This window comes from Cariama cristata, unplaced genomic scaffold (assembly GCF_000690535.1).
Source record: "Cariama cristata isolate BGI_N322 unplaced genomic scaffold, ASM69053v1 scaffold9185, whole genome shotgun sequence".
Classification (NCBI taxonomy): domain Eukaryota; kingdom Metazoa; phylum Chordata; class Aves; order Cariamiformes; family Cariamidae; genus Cariama; species Cariama cristata.
The window spans coordinates 49,311-69,240 of NW_009616932.1; the positions used below are offsets into that span (position 1 = coordinate 49,311).

A 19,930-nucleotide genomic window follows, 5' to 3' on the forward strand; every position below is an offset into this window, starting at 1 on the left:
AATTTAAAAAAATTTAAATTTGTCAATGTAATTTAAAGGCTTGTAAAAGTGCTGTAGTGCTGTGAGGCTTTTGAAGATCAATTACAGTAGCAGTCAACAGGACAGTGCATCCTATCTGACTAAAGCACTCTATTCCATGACAATCTGCAGTGAAAACTTTTGAATGTCTGGGAACACATACCAATAAATTAACCTCAAGGGCTTCCAACTTGAGGTTCATGTGTAACTTAACAAAAACAAATTTCACTGTTTTTTTTTTTTTAATCTTTTGAAAACACATTTTCACATTTTCACAAGTCTACTTCCTTAGAAAATGATGTTAATATTAATGGGTAAAGGAAAAGAAATACCAATATATGAAATACATTAATTATAAAGACAAGACCATTGGGAATGGAAGTAAATGAATTGAACTGGAACTAGAATGAACTACAAGGAAAGAGACTAAATACTAAAGCCTGGAGGAAAAACAGATAATTTGAAACACACACAAATTAACAGACTTTATTGTAATTAGCAATGTAGTTAAATATATTCAATATTCATGGCAGAAAAAAAATACTACTTGTTCTAGATAAATGTGAACTTTAGTTAATGATATTGTTGGCAATCTTACCTTAATTATCAAGCTGCATCCTATTTTGTGATACACTACATATGCTTTCATTCTTGCAAATTACCTTCCACCTCATTGCTTGGGAGTAATGAATCAGGCATTGTCTACACCCTATGAACACAGTTGGCTCTCCACCCAATTAATTTTAGAATCAATTGTATTTAATGTAGAGCAAAAAAGCACCTTTGGAATTTTCTATTTTAAACCATGGCAATGTGCAAGAAAAAGGACTTGTTTGGTATTTACTGTGCACCATACTACAATAGAACAGTACAGAAACGTTCATACTACTATAGTATCAGAGATACTTAATTGTGTATTGGTCTTTTCACAGCCTTCAGTGACTGCACTTAAACATGTCGTGGACTCTCCCTTATGGTAATTACAACTTGAAGGTTAAATCCAAGCAATACAAAACCAAAACATAAATGCAAATAATCATAAAAAAAATCAGTTAGATATAAAACACCCTGCAATTATTCCAAGGTTGATTTTCTGCCACTAGTAATGCAGGGGTAGATTGGGTGAAAGGAAAGTTATAAAGATCATCAGCCAAAACAGAAAATCCAAGACTAAATGCCCCAACAGATACTCAGATAATGCCAATGAGGCAAAAGTAACATTCTTAGCTGGCCATACTAAGTGTTAGATGAATGACAATTTCATTATGAAATGATCTCTGAAAAGGAAAACATACTTGCAAGACTCTATTTGACCCTGACTGGATTGCACTGAGGCTGGTGAAAAGGTATGCCTGCCTCACTTCATGCCCCCCCCAAGAAAAAAAAAAGAAAAAAGTGGGGGGGAATTGTCAGGTTTGGGTATGTACAAATTTTAAACTCTACAATAACAGCAAGAAGCAGTTCTATTCTTTCATTTCATAAAAAAACTGAAGTACAAAATCTTTATACAAATATTCTGTAGTTAGCAAGATATCATGATAAAGCTAAAACAAACGGGACATATTATAGCTTTATTTTTAAATGACGTCAACTTGATTTCTCTATTTTGGGCAACTGCTTCTTCAGAGGACTGTCTCTTGTTTTAAACTAATTATTAAAAAAAAAACAAACAACCTATTTCCTGAGGCTCCTCTAAAAACAACAAACTACAGCATCTAAGTATTATTATACAATCATATACCAAGTATTACAGTAACAACATTTTAAGGTAGATCCTGCATACGTAATCACCATAAGCATATAAACAAGCTGTTAATCTCTACATATTATCAAAGGCATACACTTTAATTCTCAATTACCAGTGCAAGTTTGGATCACAATGACCTATTCAGATACATAGGATCCAGTGCAAAGCAGCCAAACTGGCAAATGGTTTAAGTACTATATGATGCATTTATGGTCTAAGCTGCTTGGTTTTGCTGTCAAGCGTTTGATGTTAGCAAAAAATAGCTGAGAGATCTTGGACATTATTTATTTTTTTAATTTATAAATTTAAGACTAAATTAATCCACTACCCATCTGTCTGGGAAAAATTAAAATATATTGATAATCTGGTCAGCAGTACACAAAAAGCACCATTTACTGTTTTTATAAAACTCCTCAGAATTAGAAATCATCTTAGCAAAATTTCTTATTCATCATTACCTTAAAAATATAGAAACTGAAAACATAGACCCTTTTTATAGTTCACAACATATTCTGACGTAGACATTTTCCATCATATACCAGCTATATATTTCAAGACATCAGACAAGCTGCATTTACAAGCAAGCAGGAATCTATTATTATTATTTATCCGCAAGCAGTAAAAGCTTTACAGAACATTTTGCATTAACAGACCATAGCTAAATCAAAGGCCTGTTAAACACACGAAACAAGCACCACACTAAGCAGACTATAATGGTAGTTTCTTTGGAATCCAAAAACCCACTCTCTTTTCTGGAGCATACACAGATTGGGAAGAAAGGAGCTGTGGGAGGTACAGTAAAAGGAGTGAGATGCAAGTCAATAGAGCCATGAAGCATGCAGGTTATTGTATGCTCAACTATTTTCCTTCTGGATCTTTATTATGGCTTTATTCCTTATTATTCAAGCATGGGATCTGTTGTCTTGACCAACTCTGCCGATACATGAACCAATAACAAATGTATTTCAGTAAGACAAGTTTCTTCAAAGAAAAATTATCAAACCATTGTTATTCCACAGCAGTGCCTGCTCTTATTCTCTGTCTTCTAAAATTCTGAGACAAAATGATAAAAAGTTGAGTTTTTCTTCCAGAAAATTTAGTATTTGACTGGAGGCTAATGTATCACACTAAAAGCATAAAAGTGAGCAAAAGGCAGATTAAAATAAGTAATATCCTTAGTATTATTAGAACTAGAATTACCCAGCTGCTTTAAGTCTCTAACTGTTCTTGCAGATGGCAAAGCAGTGGGTTTACTGGAGATGAACCAAAACTTTGATAACCCTGAGAGTTTAGGCTGGTATCTTATATACCTACAGGTTGCACAGAAGATTCTTACTAATGCATACATACACCAAAGAAAGTTTATACCTTACACTTAATTTCTCAGTATAAAACACAGTCAAGGTAGCTGACTGAGTTCTAGAAAGATCAAGAGGGCCTTATTTTAACCCAAGAGTCTTTCAGTTTGGTGAGGGGACATTCTTCTGTCTGGTCTAAATGCTACTCACCACAAGAAGTAGAGATAAAACTAAGACTGGCACTTCTCATCCTAGAAGCTGCAGCAGTAAAAGCAACTGGTAATGTAAGGATATATCAGACTACTTGTAAAATAGGAATACAGTAAACTACCAGAAAAAATTGTGAATACAGAATTAGATATGTTTGAAAATTAGCTAGGGGATCTGCTCTTAATAGTTTGGATCAGTGTCTGCAGATACCCAAGCTATAGCTACTTAAGATCCACTGATTCAAGCAACCTTGAGCTTTACACTTAGTTTAAAAAGAAAAAAAAAAATCACAGCTGATGACCATGAAATTAACATAAATATAGGTTAAAATACTATCTAATTTAAACTAAACAATAAAATCAACTATTTTATTTTCTTGATTTTGTCCAGGAAATCTATAATGGTCTTAGAACACAACAGACACAGCTAATTATCGTTATAGCTTACAATAGGCATTTCAGTCTCAACAGAATGCAACACAGGTCTCAACGTTGAAATTTTATCCGCCCTAGCTAGTTGGAACTGCATCGTTCTCCTGGCAACACAGAAGAATGAGATGAGCAGAGTAATCCTCGCTCGCTCTCTCCTCATGCTCAGTACTATTTGTTACCCACTGCTATACTGTCAAGTTCCTAGAATTATCTATAAATTGCCAGAAACTGTAATTCTGACAAAATGGACATCTATCTGAGTAGCTTGCGTGCCTTTCAAAGTTCTGGAGGTCTTCTACACAGCAGTAAGATGCTGAAAGAGAAGCAAGCCATCCGGTCCACAAGACAGGAGACAGAACAGTTAACAGCAAAGAAGTCAACCACTTAAAACTGGGCTTCGCTGCTAGGACTCCTTCCACAAAAATTCCCTTTTTGTGATAATGAAGGAAAACTAAGCACCAGGCCGATAAAGGTATTTCAGTGCCACTTATCACTCCTATTCTGAGAGCGGAGAAAGACACTAAGTTCTGGTAAAGGTTAAGAAACTTGGTAATTCTTACAAATGGAGATCCTACATTGCAGCTGAGCTATACTACAACACAATCAGACCTTTTTTCCTCCACCCAGGTAAAGGTCTTACATAACATAAGCTGTCCTCACAAGGTTTCACTTCATGTTCTTATTCCCCCATAGAGCTTACAAATGGGTTGAAAGGGTATATATAGCTCCATCCATCTAAACATTGTATCAGAGGAATAACACACAAAACTGTTCCTCTGAGACCCACCTGTTGCTTGTTCTAGGGTAGCAATCGCGCTTTGCACAACAGCTGTCTTGCAGAAAGATGTGAATCCTCTCCAGTGGTCAGACTTTTGGCATTCACACTCTCTCAGTATTAGTTTTACTCAATTTCAAACATGAACTGCACAAAATATGTCAGTCAATGTTTTCACACATATATTTTAAGCCTTAAAGCCATTTTATATTTACCTTGTTTTTTAAAAAGGTTGCTGCGTACTATTTCCTTCATGGACTGCACTTTCTGCTTCTGTAGTTTCACTGGTGGAATGCAAGTGTAAAATTCGTATAGTAGCTGGCTGCGTGTAAAGGAAAAGTGTTATAAATACTGTAGAGATTAATTCATCATACGTTAATAAAGACAGACAGAAAGAGCAAAAGATTATATGTTTCTAAACTTTTATTTCTTTTTAAGACTTAGATTTATTCACCATATCACAAACATTGACAAGAGATCAGTAGCACATTAGAAAAAAAAATTTCAAGAGAAACAAGATGAGGATGAACTAGATTTTGGCCATATTTATAAATGTTTATTACTTTCCACTGTTTTCAGCTGAATAAAGATATTTTTGTGTGTGGTGGAGACAATTTATCCTTGTCTGACAAATACAAATACTTATTTCAAACTGTTAAAATCAGATTTGGTTTTCTGGAACTGGCCTTATTCAAGGGAGGGGCAGGGAGAGAGGAAGAGAAAAAAAATACAGATTGATCCACCTGCTCATTTTATTCACCAAGTTCCTGTTTACATATTGGGCTGCCATAATGAATTCTGTCATTATGTAGGTCTGATGAGAACTCCCTGTTAAAAATTATGCCCAGAGTTCCACCACTGTCTTGAGCAGTACAAACTGGCACAGCTTTGTTGACCTAAATGGATCAACAAGAACTCAGCATTGACCTCAGTGATACAGTGTAGACACCATGTGATACATCTACTAAATATTCAAAAGCATCTCACCTCAGTAACTTGGCATCAAAGACCATTTCAACATCATGAAGAACCGATGGTATGTACTTCAAGGCAGCAACCTGAATTAAAATTAGGTTGTGTTAATTTTGTATGTTTATCTGCATATACAGCTTATAAACAATACAGAGCACACCACTGAAACAGATGCACATAAAATGAACAATGAGAAATTTGGACTTCTTTCCTCAGACTGAAATTTAACATTACATTTGAATATTAATTTCGCCACAGAGTACTAGTCACACAAGGGCTCTTATGCTGAGGATATGCAGAGGAACTTAAATAGAATAGTACCAAGTGGATCGTATGCTCTTTGTAGACCACTGCGCAGGCTAAGACCATCTTTGTAGATCATATTCTCCTCATAGACTACTAAGATTGTCATTATGATATAAGTAAGTAAACCAAGGACTGATCAAAGCAGGAGCTCTTTGATCATACCTTGTATTGATTTTATCCCAGAAATACTCCATGCAAGAGGCAGAAGTCAGAGTAAGAGTCATCTATCCACCCCAAGGCTACACTTTCTGGAATAGATGAAATGGAGTGCCATCGCCCTAACCAACCATGTGTAGCTAAGCTATCTGACGATTTATCTTACCCTATCCATTTCTAAAGGTGTATTTTGACAGTGTAGGGGAATAATCAAACCTTAAAAGATGACAAGGGTAAGAAAAAGACACATGTTACTATTCTTAGATGGACAAGAATACTTAAGTAGGTAATTTTCAGGCTCAAAATCATCACTAACATTTAAGGCTAGCATCCTTAAAGACTAACTTGCAGTACTCAATGTCATAAAGTTATTTGTAGGTTGAAAGTATAGTATCTTTTGAAAGCAGACACAGTGAAAAATCTTGCAATAAAAAGCAAAATTGTCAAACATATTTAACACTTGCTTGGCCACTGTCCACTTACTTCTCTACTTATGCTTCAGATATTAAGAACCGCCTACAACAATTTTTATATTAAAAACGACCTGTGACTTATCTTCCCACTAACAAGGTTGTATTTCTCAAATACTTCACATATCCGAAAAGATATGCCATACTTCTTGGATGAGAGCTGTAATAAATGGCAAGCAAAAATAGACTCTGGTTTTAAAAGTATTTTTGGTAAAGTGCTACATAATTTGTCAAAAAGAGAACCTGACCACATTAATATAGGTCTGAAGCAGGACATCAGTCTCTTCCTTCCCTCCCATCTTCCTGTTTCAATAGGTCACTTACAGTAGATCCTTTTCACTAAAGTTGAAAACTGCATAAAGATGCTGTGCAATCACCAATTGCCAAAAGAAACAACACCTAGGGATATTTATTTACCTAAAACAAATCAGCTATTTTCTTTGTTCTTATTTCAGATGAAGACCAAAACATCTTCTTGCCAAAACCATTTTTGCCTATCTAAAAATCTGACCACAGCATCAATTTTTGGTTATTGTGAAAAAATTCCTAGCAAAAACCTATAGCTAATCTCTGCAGCCATTATGAATTTACAACTGAAGGAAATAGATTTAATCATAGCAATTACACATGCATGCTGCTATAAATCCAACCATAGTAAAGAGAATCAATTTACAACATTTTAGTTTGACTAACCTCTTCTTGGTCCAGATTATGAGAATTAGAAAGGTAATCGTGCACTTTTACAGTGTAAATTTCCACTAACATTTCGCTGAAAACTAAGTTACAGTAATCTGAAGTCCTCTATTACTCTGTTTTTCATAAGAGGCCTGTTTCATCCATGATACATCCTGGGTTAGGAAAATAAAAAGTAGAACAAATCCCTAAACTATGCATTACACAGACCCTCACTCTCTTTTCTTCAAGGGAATATGGTGTATGCTACAGGACTGATTAAACAAGTTATCCAATAAACGCATGCTGAAATTGCACAATTTCTTTTCACTCAGAACAGTGGAGTTCAGCGCACACCTTGAAAACAGGAGTAACTCTTGCTTTATGTCATTTGTTTATAGGGACTGCAACAAAACAGTAAAGATAACACTCTCCCTTTTACACTGGCAAAGCACAAAGCCCAAACCAATTTTAAAAAATCCGTAACAGAAGTATGTTTCCACTAGTTCCTGAAGTCCGTAGATACCTTAAACTACAATAAGGGAATAAATTGAATTAACTACAAGCAAATGTCATTTTTAATTATGAACTACCGCTACACATCATAGGAAGTCTAAAAAGAGTGTAAACCTGGAACCATTGGAACACAATTCTTTACTACATACGTCTCTTAAATTCAGCATAATGTAATTTAAGTCACAATAAGGTAAACCAAATTATTTAAACCTAGAGTGAGGTACTAATTCCAAAAAATAGCAGAAATTGTTCTATGCCGCACTCATCTAGGAAAGTTCTTGAATACTTATATTGGCCTAGGCACAGGCCTAGCATTGGTTTTAAGTGAAAACACTTCAGGTTTCACAGTTACATGCTTTCAAAATAATGCTGTAAAATCAGTTTCTATCTCTCATACTGGCTTTCAGAAACCCCTGCTGTAAAGTGATTTGATAGCTTCTACAAACAAACAGCAAAAGTCAATGATTTTAGCACAACAGGGCAAAAAGCTACATCTTGCTAATAAACACATAGGGGTATACGACACAATAGATTCTCCTGTCATAATAAGGCTCAATACCACTCCTGTTTTAACCACGAGGCTAAATGCTTCTCTCCTGTAGAAGAAACTCAAGAGGAAGTTAGCAAGTAAAGTCCCCAAAGCCGCCTTGAATCATGAGACCTAGGTCTTTGCCCTGTGTAAACCTTCACAACAAAAAGATCTAGAGAACTGCCTGGAGTTCACAAAAACTCACAGGACCAATTCTCCAACAGCAGAAGCTCTACTAAGAGCTGTAACTGAATCATAACAGGAACTGGAAAAAAATGCTGATATTCCATGGGAATGCTACATCAACAGAGTGCTCCATCTGATGCAAAGCCACACTGGTCTGGCTTTTCATAAAATGGAATAAACAGGCTAAGAAATCATACTACCATATGCCTGCTATCCTTTTATAACAGATCAATTGTAATTTCTTGTACCACTTTCATGCCTTTCCTAACTGAAGAAAAAAAAAAAAAAGCAAACGCAAAACTGTAAGCAACACTGAAATTATATCAGGCCGGAAACAGTATTTAATTTTTGGCTCCAGTGCAGCAAATTCTAACTCAATGTACAGATATCTATCAGAATCATATTGCATGCAGTCAACACGTCATTGAGTCTCACCCACAAAACATGATAAAACATCTAACATACTATAAGAATTTGCGTTTCCTGAGATTTTAACTTGGTTTCAAACAACAGGAAAATCATTTGAACTATCATACAAAGATTAGTCTAAACAAAATCCTTATGAATGAGCGTTGCAAATGCACAAGCTGAACATTTGAAACACACACTCCTCACCCCAGAGTGTCAATACTTCAGTTAGTTCAAGACAACAAACTTATGTACATGAATGATAAGACAACAGTTATGATAGAGTGCATTAAGACATACAACGTAAAAGTAAAGCCTCCTCAAATATTTTTAGTGAGAGGGAGTGCAAGGAACATAGCAAGGCCAACAGGAAACAGAGAAGCACATCAAAACCGCAAACAGCAGTGGGAGAACGTTAGTATGAATATACAGTTGAAATGACAAAGATCAAGGAAGAAGTATTTTCTTTCCAGTTACTAAGTTGAAATTTTAATGTGCTGATGGTTTGACAAGCTTTTGGTTTTGTCACTAAACGAGCAGCTGTCTACTGCATCCTCAATAGCTATCAACATCACAGTGCTTCTACACTGAAACTTTCAACAAAGATGAAGCAGCCACTCAGGTAGAGACTTAGAACGAAGCCTATCTAGACTCAATACATGTCTATATCTCTACACAGCAAACTCCTCATTAAAAACTTAGTCTCATCTTTACCGGGGTTAGGGAGGTTGGAATAAAGACAATAAGAGCATAGCTTGCTTTGGCTCTCATTTAGACCTTTTGAACACCATAAAGCTATCATTTTATTTCTATGAGCTGCCACTGTAGTAGCCACCATTAAGAAACAAAAAAAAAAAATCAAAACAAAACAGAACTATTCAGGTCTTGATTTAAAAAGCAAGAATTTAGTCTGCAGTAACGGTGTATACAGTACTTCAAACTGGCTCAATGTTGGCTTAAGATGCTTTCAGATAAAGTCATTTCTCAGCAGATCTCATCTCCACATTCATATACAAATGTCTGAAGGTCAAAGGAGTATTCAAAAGCTGTTGCCACTTCAACAAAAACATTGTATGTTCTACTGATCTTATCCATTATTAGCTCCTTGAAATAGGCTAGAGAAAAAAACTACTTTATTTTTTTAAAAAAACCAGACTGAAACACTGGGGCTATTTAAAAGACCCATACAAATACCCATGCTCTTCACGCAGCAAATACTATATGAAGATACTGTACAATAGCAGCATCTGAATTTCATTTTACACCAATTCACAGTTACTGTGAAAGATGTTTGATAAAGGATAGGGCCACCAGCAGCCACAAAATATTTCAAGCAGTACTCCACTGACACTTGGCCTATTGTGCTGTCTGCCTTCCCACACATTCCCTATTCCGCACTTGTATGAGGAGGGAAATTGGAAGGATACAGCTACCACTTCTCTGCAGGTCTGTAGTACTGACTGAAATACAATAACAAGTATATCTCCTGCATTCTTTTAAACGCCCAAGTTTAATTTGCAATAATTGCTTCAAATGATGCACTATGGACATCATTAAGGGCAGTGCTCAGTTAAGTCATAAAAATCTCCTAGTAAGCAGTACATGATGCCCTGCATTCTTCAGACCTTAGAGATTAATTTTTAAAGTGTGATACAGATAAACCCACAGCATTGCAGAAAATTCTTACATATTCAATTCACCATTTAATTTATTTTAACCTTTACTCCTGACCAAGCTTATTTTCTTAGTTGCCCTCCTTGCAACATTACATTTTACATATTCATGAAATTCAAATACCCATGAGATGAAAAGAACATTTAAAAAAATAGTAAGTGCTCTGTTTCTCAGTCGAATTTTATTTGCTATCAAAGCAACTTTAACAAGTTCCTCTGCCATCCCCTATCTTACACCAGAATTGAAGCATTACTGTCCGTACCTTCCTAGCCTTATTCTTTCATAAGTAATCTATGCATCTCTCTACAGTTTTAAGTTCTTAGGATCTACTACACAAGTATGGATGCGCCAAAAACGTGTGGGAAAGAATGAGAGGAAAAAGGTAGCATCTTCATATTACATTATTTTCATACCTTTCGATGTTACAGAATTTCTTCTTCCTAAATTTCCATGTCCTTGAGAATATGTCATATAGGCTTTCAGAAAGCATACATAGAATTGGGAGTATTACTTTTTCAAAAAAAAAAAAAAAAAAAGAGTGCCTAGGAGCAAGCTGGGTATAGCTGACATTTGCAACAGACAAGACCATCTGTAGGTCAAATGGGATGTGTCAACTGGGGAATAGAACAGTTTTTGGAAAAGAAGCTACAGCTTGATTTATAATTTAATGTTGAGAGCACAAGCTTGTCAATGAAAGGGCACACTCACAGACTACAAATCAGTCATCAACAGTATGACCTTATAAAAACACATAATCTGAAATTTAAAAATAATTAATCACATTTTATTCCCCAGTTATGTAGGTTAACTTACATAGATACAAAACATATCTGCAGAAAATGATGGGTTTTTTTTTCCCTGAGAGCTAAGAGAAAGTAAAGAAGGTACTGACATCTCCCTACTCCCCCTCACCCCCAGACTCTTCCTTGACCAAACTGTTTGCAGGTTCCAAAAATTTATTTCCAGGTTTCACAAAGTCTATCCTCCTGAATACAGACTTTAGGAAAAATTATCTCTAAAAACTACAAAAATTAATCAGAAAAAGCTACAGAAAAGCAACTGATAAATGAAACAGAGCTGTAACATCTTCCCTGCCAAAATAAATTTTTAAAAAGTTTAAGTCTACTGCCATCACCAGTAAGTCAGTACAAGTTCCGAAAGGACTGTTTTAAATAATTACAAGAAAAAAAATAATCTATGAAAAGTCTCTTAAAAGGAGGAATCCTTACCCTGCACATGCACACTGATACTTGTACTAGTGAATTTAAAACATTCCCAACCTCAACCACACGGGGCAATTTCTTTACAAAGTAACATCCCAGGACCTGAAAACAGGTCCCTCTCCAGTTCATATGGTTGCTTTCAAACATCAGCAAAGTTAGGATATTGAAATTATAATCCTAATTGTAATAAAATGATCTCATGCAATACTGAAGTTGAAAAGCATTCTGTCTGTATCTTTAAACAAAAGAGGTAACCCCACCACTTCCAGAAGTAAAAAAAACAAGGATAATTTGGTTTTACATCTAAATTTCCAGTTTACCAACAATAAATTAACAATTCAGTCTTCAGCTGTTCAAAGTGTATATGAATAGTATTGCAAAACAGAACCAGATATCTACCCTTCTCAGGCAGTAAAATACGTCAAAGCATCTATCCACTTCAGTCAGTTTTAGAACAAGAGAGAAAAACTAGATTTTTAAATTTTTGTAAACTTATACAGCATGTAACAGATTAGGAAGTAAGATATCACTCAGAAGATAAATTTAATTTAAACAATAAAGTGCTTCTGGCACCGATTAGTGTGTTTCACGTGACGTGTATTTTTGTAAAAAGAAAAAATCTTTTCCTGATTGAAATAATTAATATTCAACACAAGTCTGAGTATGATCACTATCAGTAAAAATGACTGGGAAATTACTACTGATTAAATCACTGAGTTCCAAGTGGTTTGTTTTCTGGTTTTTGGTTTTGTTTTTTTAAAAACATCATTAGCAGAGACCAACAGGCATTTCAAGTTTCAAAATAATTCTTTAAATCTTCTAAAGCTAAATCCCATAGGTGTTTGGACAACCAAGGGTGAAATAAGAATTAAGAATTCACATTCCAAGGCTCTGCAAACCAGCTCATTTTAAGTTTCAATATCCTGAGAAACCCAATTACTTTAACTTTCTTCAAAGCTCCTAAAACTTTCTTCTCTGGTATCTTCAGAGTGTAATCTACTGGAACTCATTTGATTGATCCTACCAATCTATATTGCAGTTTAATTCATATCAATGATAATTTCACATGTGACACATTTAAGGCTGTTTTGATATTCTGATTATTCGTCTATTTTTTTCCAACAGACTCTGTTAACTTTCCCCTCTGGGTATGCAAAGTGTAACACCTATGGAGTCCTGTGTGTTTGTAGTATCTCTGAATAACCACCTGTCCCTTACTCTGCAAAGTTAACTTTGTACTACTACAGCATCTATCACTGTCATCCCCAAACTTAATATGGGGGCCAGGGGGAGGGAAATCAGTGTTAGTTTTAGGCAGAGGCAGACTTGCAAATTTATTTCTATCTCTTTCTGCTCCATCTCACCCAATGCAGGAAATGATCTCCATTTTTCTAGCCTGTTATAGACAAGTCATGCCCACCTACCAAAGCAGGATCCTCAAGTATGACAACTGAACTCTCCTCTAAGCAGTCATAGAAAAACATATTGACCATTGTGAAAGCTACTATGACTGACATGCCTATGGAGTTTATGATACGAGTGGGCTTCGGTTCCAGAGGCCCCCCCCACCCCTCGATAAATTTATTTCCAGCAGCATGAACTAAACTACAGTGGGCCACTTCTCATACCATGCCTCTCCTACTAGAATTTTATAACATTAATGCAGTAGTTTTTGTTTACTGTACGTAAAGCAACCTTTTTTTCTTTTGGAAAAAACGTCTGTATGAGTTATCAGTAGTGGGGACAACAGCAGAGTTATGACATAAACCAGTATCTCAGATCTGCCCTGAAGTGTTTCAGCTAAAAAGAAAACTTACAGCATCTGGTGCAGATTTAGATACTTAAAAGCCCACTAGTGCTTCATGGTTATGAATAAGTATGATCCATTTTTCACAACTGACAACACTCATTAGAAACCCAAACTATTCATGTTTAAGATCGTATTGAGCAAAGCATAACTGTTCAATAGCTAGACTATCTTTGAAATATGTTTACATGCTCATTAAAATTAGCATAGAAGGACTAAACCAAAGAATTCTAAGAAATATTCAGTTGTATTTTCAAGGTTCTGCTATTTCTTAAGAGCATCAGCAAAGACAGACTATATTTTTGCTAAACAGGTGTAATATTAAGAACTAGCATTAAATATGGAAGTATGGGAATCACAGTAAGCATGACCAACATTCACCAGTACATCCAATGCCCTACTGCCATTAGTGTTACAATACCACCTGTTTTTAAAAACACCCATCAGCTGTTTCAGAGTCAGCATTGCCACTTGCAAGCCCATTACTGTGTCCCAGCAAGCAAAAGAGTCTTCTACAACTATTTCTTGTCACTCTCAAGAAGAAACTACCCTGCTCATTAGAGGAAACACAGATGGACGAGCCCACACAACAATTTTGAGATTACGGCAGGCAGGTACGCAGTGACACAACATGCCTCTCCTGAAGAGCACAAAAGCCTCCAAGATCTATTTGTCAATTAACATATTAATACAGTACAAGTACCACAAGACCAAACATTATTATATAAACTATCTCTTTCAGTATTACTTTAAAGACTTTTTTCCTTCTTCCAAAGTTTCTCTTGCTTCGATGCAGTCTCTTTCAAATGTATCAACTATTCCCAGGAAGGCCTCTACAGAATTGTCAAATAGCAACAGAAAGTGTCTGAATGATTTTCAAATGCCTTTAGAACATTACTATAATCATGGAATTATACAATTAAAGTAGCATTTAACTTTTTTAGTTCTTTTGCAGTTGCACATTAACACTCCATGCAAAGTGTCAGAAAATATAAATCTCAAGATCAGCCACCTGAGGATTTATTCAAGACAGAGACTTTTCACTGGCTTCCACTTCTAGTATAAGTCATAGCAAAAGGAATCAAAACACAAAATCAGAAGAAAAGTCAAGCTCAAATAAATATGAGTTCATAATAAAGAATGTATGAAGCATCAATATTGCAGTTGTCCAATAAAATCTTCTGCTTCCTACTTTATAGGAAGCCTTTATAGTTTTCTATTTTAGTACAGAACTACATATCAATTATTTGATAAAAATGATCTTAATAGCTCCTTCTTTTCTAGTTTTCTTAAAATAGCAGATTCAAAGTGTTAGAATAACTAAGACCGATATGAATGGGAAATCTTGATCCTACTTTCAGTCTTTTAAATAACATACCTCTAGAAGGCTGACATTATAAAGTTTACATTTCAAACTAAGATGGTGGAATCCCGTTTAGCATTATCTGAAGAAATTAAACAATTCAACATTCAGTTCCCACTGGAGGCTTCACTTCATTAGATTCCTTGAAAGATTCTAGCATCTGTGTTTTGGTTCTTTCACTCACTGCATTCATAAAGTTACACAAATGTATCTTCTCCTGACCTTTTCAACCTAGGCTTCAAATTTCATTAGACAGTTTCATCTTCTGATAAAGGGGAACTACAAAAGGGACACAAAGGATAAATTTCCTAAGACTGTCTTCCTCAATTTAAAGATAATTAAAAAAACCAAACCACAAACTCAAACTATATAAAAAACTCAAACTAACTTGTTTCGAAGCACACACCAACCTGCAACAAAATAGCAGTTTTATATTGGCTTTTCATCAGGTTGTTGATGGATTCAAAGAGTCTCCTCATAGATTCTTCAAATTCTGTTTGTTCTTTGCCCTCATATAATCTGTTGAGAGATGCACTGGGTTATCCTTTCAGAATGGGAAAGTTTCATACTCCTAAATGTACCAGATTTAACACTACCTTAAAAATACATTTTGTAAGTTGATCCAGTATTATGTACATAGATATTTCACCAGTGGGTTATATCTGCTACTCACTGTATTGTGAAGAAATTCTTCAGCTTGAACAGAAGATAAGCATTTTCAACTTTTTTAAAAGCCTCTAAACAATGACATCTCCCAGATGAGATCTTATAAAAAAAGTAATTTCAGTTTAAAAGTGACTTATATACAATTATATTTTTTTTGGTCACTAAAACTGAGCTACTCCAGGATATTTTTTACATATTATCACTGTTTCTTTCTTCTGCTGTTATTGCCAGTTTTTCAAATGGCTATTTTTACTGTCCCCATTAACCAGGCTGCTTTTTGAAAAAAGCCTCTACTTGATGCTTAAAAGTTAAAAAGTGTATTTAAATTAAGCTCACTCCATTATTTCTTCATTTCCTGAAAAAAATTATATACACACATATATAACATAGATGATGCATGCCACTTGATAAATGTCCCTACTGAGGTGTGATAGCTGTATAAAAAATGCATACCAGAGAAACTTAGATGTGAAAGGCAGCTTGAAACAAACAAGTTTTAGTACAAGTACATTTACACAGAAAAGTCATCTTATTTATTATCAAGCGGTATTTTTGAAGCTCGGTTTTTGGTTAAATGATTTAACTTTTCTCACATACTGGAGATTATGGCACGTGGGGGCTACTTAAATTATTTTTCAATGGGAATGAAGTACGTGTAAGTTGTAACAATGTGACTGTCTTGGTCTAAGCATTTAGTAAAGTTACTTGGCCAACGCACTGATACAGTTTTACTGACTATACAATTTTGCTGCAAAAATAAATGAAGTTTCTTAAACATACTTTTTTAATGCAAGTAGAAATTTGAAGCTTTCTTGACTAAACCTGTGGGGCAAGGAAGAAGGCAGAAGCATCACACAACATGTATTAAAACATGCTTTTTAAATTTATACCAGGACTAATTTAAGCCAGGTAGAATGACAATTCTATTTCCTAACTCATCATCTAGCTTCCATTTAGGCACAATCTTCTGTGTTAAATTTCAGTTAAAATCACTTGTTCTGAAAGCAAATTTTAAAAGATGATGAATTATTTGCTTGGAAACACCTTCACAACACTGTACATGAATTTCACCACTAAAAATCATCTTAGGCCAATGAGAGGAGGAAATCAAACATTTAATGTTTTCAGAGTCTGTATTACGTAAACCTTGGCCTAATACATATGACCTTTCTACAAAACATAGTCACTGAACAAATGCTGCAAGACAGAACCTTAGTTCAGCCGACTGGAATAAAAAAAAATTTTGCTTTCATTACATCTCCATAGCTTCAACAGGATTGAATGAATGCAAATTAGACTGAAACCTGGTTATCTTCAATGTAACTGCCTGACAAGAAGATTAAAAAAAGTCTCCCCATTTTACATCTAACATTAGAAGTCATTATTCATCTCTCTCCTACACAATTTTTACTTCGTAATACCTCTTACCTTTCAACAAGGCATATTAGTTTAAGCAGCCCACCAAATTAATGAAAGAATGATGTAAAGATGTCTCAGCTCTATTAATTCAAAATATTTGTCTCCAAGAAGGTTAATCTCAACCCTTGAAAGTGAAGTACTTCAATCCTAAATGCTAACTTTTCGCATGGGAAGAAAACATATTAATCCTTTTTTTTTTTTTCCAAAATTTTATTCTTTTTCAAGACCAGTCTGACAGTAGAAAATTGACTGCAAAAATATCACAACAGCTATAGACAGATACACAGTATCAGATGTTCAGTTTGGTTATTTTTGCCAGAGGCTACTGTTTGCAAGAGTTATTATTGCCTGTAATAATAATTGTCCAACCGAATTCAGTTTCAGACCTCCAGTTAAGGCATTTATAGGGAAAACTAAAAGGAGTTGATACGTCTAGCTAATCGCTTGAATATGCAACATATTGCAATAACCTAGTTTACCACAGACTGACCAATGTACACCTTTTGCTGCCAGCTAATACTAGGGATGAAAATGGAGAGCAAAGTTCTCCCTGCAACAAAACCCTGCCTTCTGACCTTCATCCATACAAGAAATTTTCCATAATCTTCTACACAATGCTTCCTTCCTCAAACTCTAGATGTCCCCTTTTGCCATGACACCTATTAAAAAATTTTAAAATAAAGTTTTTGAACTACTAGGTATCTTCTGTTCTCATGAGCACCACCTCCTCCCTTATACAGCTTTACACCTTGTTTATCTGTGTCCATCTATAAATAGTAAATTCCTAGAGACAAGAATATTTCTTGGGGACTCCCTACCAGCAGCAAATAACTTCTGAATCCACTCCTATTTCAACTAAAATTTCATAATTCATCAAAAATACTTCATTTTACAGAATTATAAATCTACACGGATTTTTGTGAAAAATGGGCAGTGGAGTAGCAGAAAAAAAAAACGTATTAGAGCTCTCATTGAGCAAAAGACAAATAAAACAGAACAATTTTCTGTTCTGTTGACTGCCAACTACAAACATAACATCCAACCACTCGGTCTATCTATAGTCCTGAGTTTGCCACTGCATATCTTCTGCCACTGCGTTTCTTCAGCCATGTAGCAGAGGGACAACAGAAGAGGTCTTAGGGGAAAACCAGCTAAGGATAAATGGAAAAAGATGAAGCAGAGAAGCAGCGAGGAAACAGAGGATGTAGATGGGGTCTGTTGATATGGTGAGAGTCTCCAAGGGCTAGGGGAGGACAGACGTGGAGAGACACAGTTACCATAGTGTAGTTTTTCTCCTTCCAGCTTTCATCTCCTTCATTCTCTCCATCTCCCTTTCCCCTAAACCTGAATACTGCTTCTAAATAGTATGCCTCATCTGCTTGGCTGAGCTATAAATATGTAGTCCACTTAGTCTTCCCTATAAATTCCTTAACTGGAAATATGAAACTCTAAGTTTGGTTGGCCAAAGATTACTGAAAATTACATTGTTCTATGTGCAGTCTGAGCTGCTGAACACCATGATCTCACGGACAAGCATCCAGCTTCAAGCCATCTGTCACAATGTTTGGCCATCCATTGGTCTTAGGCCAAGCCACTTGACACAAAGAATAATCACCCTTTGAAATCAGCTGCTATTACCAAATCTGCCTCAGGAACTTACACTGTGAATCAGAAAGCAGATTTTTGAAGACTCCCTCTCCAAAAAATATCTCAGCAGTGACTGTATTTTAGGCCTGTTGCCAGCTTTTACGTCCTATTCATAAACACAAAAAACTTGGTTGTACTCTGGAATTAATTTTTTCTGCTTCTCAGGTCTACTTCTATTTCTGACATTGGACTGCTAGTTAAAAGGCAATAGCCTGGGTACTTACTGTGAAAATAATGTCCTTGATCTAACAATGAACTTGAAAACATATTCCAGTGCTTTCAGAGTTCTTAGGATAGGTTCACATTGCTCCCCTCGGCTAGAGGTATCCAAGTAAGTCTTCAGAACAGTCATTAACTTCCTGAAGTTAAAAAACATCTTTTAAAAGAAATCTTTCTTTCCTAATTATCTTCTCCAACTTGTTTGGCTACCCTAAATAACAGTTTATGCTCAGTCAAGCACACACAACAAAATGTACTGCATGTATTTCTGCATTTATGTTGCACAAATTCTATTAGTATAAACAAATGAGGAGTAAATTCTTAACTGCGCAAGCAAGAAAGCAATCTGAAACCTCCAAACAGCAGCATAACTTTACACAATCCTAGAAGAACTTTTACAGAAGTTTATAATACACATGCACAGGGTAACACAAAATGTTACTTCCACCTACCTACGTTACGCAGTGACTAAACACCACTACATGCTCTAAATTAACTGCAGGTAAATAGTACAATGTTCTGGCACACAGCAATAACTGCTTGAAGTATTTAAATACTTTCTTGTTTTGTATCCAAAGGCAACTTCTTGCTAAACACACAACCTGCTAAAAAAGTGCAAAAGCTCATCTAAAAATAAGGCCCTTAATTTATAGTTATAGTTACATCTTAGACGATTAAACTAATATTAATGATGTAACCTTGATTTTAATGTATCCATAAGAAATACTGAAAAAAAAAAGGGTGGTGGTTTTTTTTTTCTTATATTACTACAAAAATGGAAAGTTACTATCCCCTACCATAAACAAAGAAAATCAACTAACCAAAACAAACAACAAAAGCCAAACCAGAACTTGCACATTTATGAAACTTAACAGTTCACCAATTGGACTGATGAAACACTAGGAAGTGATTACTATGATATTTGGAACATACCTGCATGCAAACAATAGCTCCAAGAACTTCTTGTTACTGCATAGAATATATAGATATAGAGATGTGTGTGTGTGTGTGTGTGTTTTTCACTCACTCTCTATATCACTATAGACACATCCTCAGCCCTCTTGCACTAGCCTAATTCACATTTCAGGACCGAAATATCACACTTTCAGCCTCTCACCCTTCTGGGCACTACATCCATTGCGTGTTTCCATTTACTCCTTTTTATAGCTTCTCTGAATTCACAGCTTTGTACCGAGTTGAAACAAAATTTATTGAACT

The 19,930-nt window shown here is 35.3% G+C and overlaps 1 protein-coding gene across 1 annotated transcript in view; it reads right to left on the reverse strand.

The window, feature by feature from the left end:
* Positions 1-19,930, reverse strand: part of DOCK2 (dedicator of cytokinesis 2) — a 46,870-nt gene that overhangs the window by 19,478 nt on the left and 7,462 nt on the right. Inside the window, exons 6-8 of the mRNA XM_009700331.1 lie at positions 15,172-15,251; positions 5,467-5,537; positions 4,695-4,801 (exon numbers count right to left, since the gene is read on the reverse strand). Coding sequence (XP_009698633.1) covers positions 4,695-4,801; positions 5,467-5,537; positions 15,172-15,251 — 258 coding nt within the window. The remainder of the gene's footprint in view (positions 1-4,694; positions 4,802-5,466; positions 5,538-15,171; positions 15,252-19,930) is intronic.